Source organism: Ixodes scapularis, unplaced genomic scaffold (genome assembly GCF_016920785.2).
Source record: "Ixodes scapularis isolate PalLabHiFi unplaced genomic scaffold, ASM1692078v2 PGA_scaffold0__279_contigs__length_252992795, whole genome shotgun sequence".
In the NCBI taxonomy this organism is placed as follows: Eukaryota; Metazoa; Arthropoda; class Arachnida; order Ixodida; family Ixodidae; genus Ixodes; species Ixodes scapularis.
Window position 1 is genome coordinate 58,567,332 of NW_024609835.1, and position 4,144 is coordinate 58,571,475.

Sequence of the window (4,144 nt, forward strand, 5' to 3'; positions counted from 1 at the left end):
CGACATCGCGTATGATTGTTTGAGGCTCGAATGACGAAAGTTCCCTGCGAAAATGTGGGCGGAGACGGCGAACCGAAAAACCGGAAGTGACAACACTTTGACGTATCGTTTCCTCGGTGTTTCGTCTGAAAAGGGAACGAGTCTGTCGATGGTCTCTTCGCGGTAGCGAAATTGGAAACGCGGCGTCTCGGAGGCAGACCGACAGTCTTTCTATTGTTCAACTTTTTTTTTCCCTCCGGAAAGGCTCCACCGGCAGCACCGCGACGCCGCGATGCCTTTGAACTACCGGAGGAAGCTTTTCGGAGGCAGTACCGTCTCACCAAGAATGTGGTCCGTTGATTGTGCGACGAACTGCGCGAGGAGCCAGAGTTGAGGCTGCGAGGTTCGTGGACGGTGATGTCTGTGGAACAGCAAGTGTTGTGCGCACTTCGCTTTTAGCCACGGGGAGCAAACTGTGCGGGGAGCTTTCAGAGCATGGTGGCGAGCGACGAGCACATAGCGAGGAATCAGGCTACAGTCGGCATTGTTGTGCGGGCTGTGTCCCTCGCTATTGTGCAGCCTCTGGGGATCCGGCGCGGCTGGATCGACTTTTCCCAGACAACCGGCAAGAGGGAAGACGTCGAGAGGGGCTTCCAACGGCTCGGCAGGATACCCGGCGTCATCGGTTGCGTCGACGGGACGATGATCGCCATCGTCGGTCCGTCACAGAACGACCCCACCGTCACGAAGGCGGCGTATTGGTGCCGCAAACAATTCTACGCTCTGAACGCGATGGAGGTAGGTATGATCACATATATACTACGTCTCACCTTAGCATCAACTAAGAAGACTGCAAGCGCGAACGGCTTGACTGGAGCACTCGCTGCACGAGCGCTCGTGCAGCCGCCGGGGCTTTATTCAATGCAGCTAGCTCGCGCTTTTAGTTATAGGTCAACGCCCGTTCTGAATGGGTTTGAAAAAGAGCGTAACGCTAATACGGTGTGGATATGCCATTTTAGAGAGTTATGAATTGTTAGTACTCGTTTATCCTCCGCACAAGCGTTTGTTCGACGAAGGAAGGGAGGGTTTGTTAGCTGAAAAGCTTTCGATCTCTGTTTGTTTTCATGTCGTGTTAGGCTTTTAAGCATTAGTCCCTGTCCTGCATGATAAAGTGTAAACTCTCCTTTGAAGAAAAAAACAAATTTGCCTAAACTATTACGTGGATCAAAGGTAGTGGCTATTTATCATATAATTTTAATCTTTGTAACACAGGCAGCGCTCTGTCTGTGTCCTCCTTCATCCAATATTCCGTCGTTTTTTTGCGCTGTCTTAATATTTTAAGTTTGTAAACCACATAATTTATGGTGGTGTGTTGTTCAACATGTAAATAGTGTTTGACAGGGCCCCATGACAATGAGTGCAATCAACTGTTTGTGGATTCAGTTGAATTAATGTCTACATATGTCTCACTATTGCAGGTGTGTAACGCCGACTGCCGGGTGATGAGCATCGACCCACGGTATCCTGGGTCGGTGCACAACTCCTTCGCGTGGTGCTACTCGTGGCTTCGGAGCAACTTCGAGCAAGGCCAGCTGATAGACGATGGCAGGCTCCTGCTCGGTAAGCATACTCCATTTGTTGGTTCTGTACATGATGGCTCTGCACCACTTATAAGCTACAATATCACACATATTGTTCCGAACATGGATAACTGGCATGCGCTCTGGCCATACCTGTGACACGTCTCCTTGGAAACACTCCGACGCAGCTGTCAACTACAGGGGGGAGAGGTTGCAAACAGCAGTTTTACCTGCGTAGTTGTGAGCAATTTTAAAGGGATACTACAACGAAATTTCGGTGCTTATTTTTTGGTCTATACGTGTTCAAAAGAGCAGTATCACATCGAACTCATCAATATCTTGTTAAAAAAGGCACTAAAAGGCATTTAAATAAATTAGGCAATTAGCAAAGAGCATTTTCTAGATGCCGCTAAAGCTGTAATGCCCGTCTAGGAACCTTGACAAGTAAGGATGATAACTGTCTTACCTAGAACTATACATGCTTTGAACCTGACGCCATCCCGACAGCTCTACGGCCAGCAGAAGAGAAAAGGGGAGGGAGGAATTCCACACTCGACGGGACTCTCTTTTGTGTGTCCCAAGATGATAGAAGATTAACCGTCACTCAAAATTCACACAAAAGCAGCTTTGGGGTTAGTTGCGGTGGCCCGATTGCTGGCATGCTTCGACCGCTTTGGTTGTTGGAACAGCTAGGGCATCCTGACGACGTCTGCCTCGCCGCAGCTTTGCTCATCCCGAGATAAACTACATCACAATTGCACTGGATGTGACGTGCTCTCAGCTGGCTGCTCTCCGAGCGCTTGCCACTGTGGGCTGTTTATAACGAAAAATACAGCCATCAAGCTCAAAATACAAATGTGCAATTGCCATTTACGGGTACTGTGAATCATATTCAGCCTATTTCTGAACACGACGGGTATATTTCAACTGTCGTTGAAATAGTCTTTAAAAAAAAAAAAAAAAAGAAACAGCATTAATATTATACATTTCCTTCTCCGACTCTGCAGGTGACAGCGGCTATGCCTTGGAACCTTGGCTCATCACCCCTGTCCCTGAATTCCACGCGATCTCCACCGCTTGCGGCCGGTTTAATAAGGCACATTCTTCGAAAAGGTCCATTGTGGAGCGCTGCATTGGGCTGTTGAAAAGCAGATTCCAGTGTCTGCAAAGACACCGGACTCTGTATTATCATCCAACAACAGCCACCGTCATTATATCGTCTTGTGCAGTGCTCCACAATATGTGCCTTTCATCGAGGGAGGCAGAACCGGACCCTCACGAGCCAGGGTCGGAGTCTGGGCCCAGCTCGGAGGGGTCAGTGGCGGATGACGAGAGGCTAGCTCCTGCCCACCCTCGGGTCAGCTTCTCGGACAGGGGGAGGGCTCTGAGGCAGCGCCTTGTTGCCCAGTTCCGAACCCGCCACAGCCGTGCCTCCCCGGAGCGCCACGCCAGCCACGATGGCAGTCGCGCCCACCAGGGACACTACCAGTGCCAAGGAGTCCGTCGCCACAATGGAGGTCCCGCCCATCAGGGACACCATCGGCGACAGGGAGCCCCTCATCGTCCTCGCCACGGTGGCACTCCCGCACACCAGGGACGCCACCGGCGACAGCGCACCCCTCGTCGTCCTCACCTCGACTGACGCCCTCGCCACCAGAGAAGCCCCCCGTGGCAGTATGTGCCTCACGTGTTGCTCCACAGTCAAGGCCGTCCATAAGCTCCACAGTGTCAACTCCAATGCCTTGCACAGTTCGTCGCACAACCACCGTGTTACCTTTACGGACATGTAGTACCGCCTCCGAAATGCTATTTGGTGCATCACGGTGATGTTGATAGAGCTTTTTTTAATTTGCAAGCAGGGTGCATAAAATGCCTGGAACAATAACAGAATGTTTTGTGGGTTATGTAGCTAGCCAACAGGGCATCTGGCTCACCCTTGCAGGAAACGTATAACTCAATGAGGCTACTGGTGAGACCCGTTTTGCTTCTTTTACTCCCCGCAGGGGGCGCCTACACCTTCGGTGTTAGGTGCTTGGTGAGTAGCGACACCACGGACCTCAGCCACGCGGGCCACCATACCCGCACGCAGGGGGCACCTGTCTTGGTAGGTGCTTGGTGAGTGGCGCCACCGCGAACCCCGAGCCATGTGGGTTTACCCACCCACGCCTGGCTGTGCGTGGCTTAACCCGTGTCCGGGGAAAAGGGGACCCTGGTGGTTGAGCTGAGCCCGGGGTATGTTTGGACCCTTCGGGGCCCCCCGGGCGAGGCAATACACCGCTTCGACCTCTGCTTCTCGTAGACGGGTGTCCTGGCTTGGCCCGACCAGGATGATTCAGTCAGTCGCCTCCTCTACCCTCTTCTTCCTTCTTTCACTTTTCCTCCCACCTCTTTCTCTTTTCTTCTACACTCTCTTCCTTCCTTCTTCACCTTCTTAGGCGGCAAGGGCCAACCTTGAGTGGAAACAGGTCCTGTCCCTGCAACCACACTAGGATATAGTGCCCGGGCAGCACTGGTAGTGTAATTGTGTCAGCCAAGCCTTTCTTGCTATGGCACATTACCTACCCCCTTGTTGGGCTCCGTGGTGG

The 4,144-nt window shown here is 52.1% G+C and overlaps 1 protein-coding gene across 1 annotated transcript; it reads left to right on the forward strand.

Moving 5' to 3' along the window:
- Positions 1–2,679: 2,679 nt before the first annotated feature.
- LOC120844265 lies at positions 2,680–3,201 on the forward strand (the record flags this gene model as incomplete). Its single annotated transcript, XM_040215951.1, has 1 exon — positions 2,680–3,201. A coding segment is annotated over one exon (522 nt), but the record flags the coding sequence as incomplete, so codon positions are not given.
- Between the last annotated feature and the right edge of the window lie 943 nt (positions 3,202–4,144).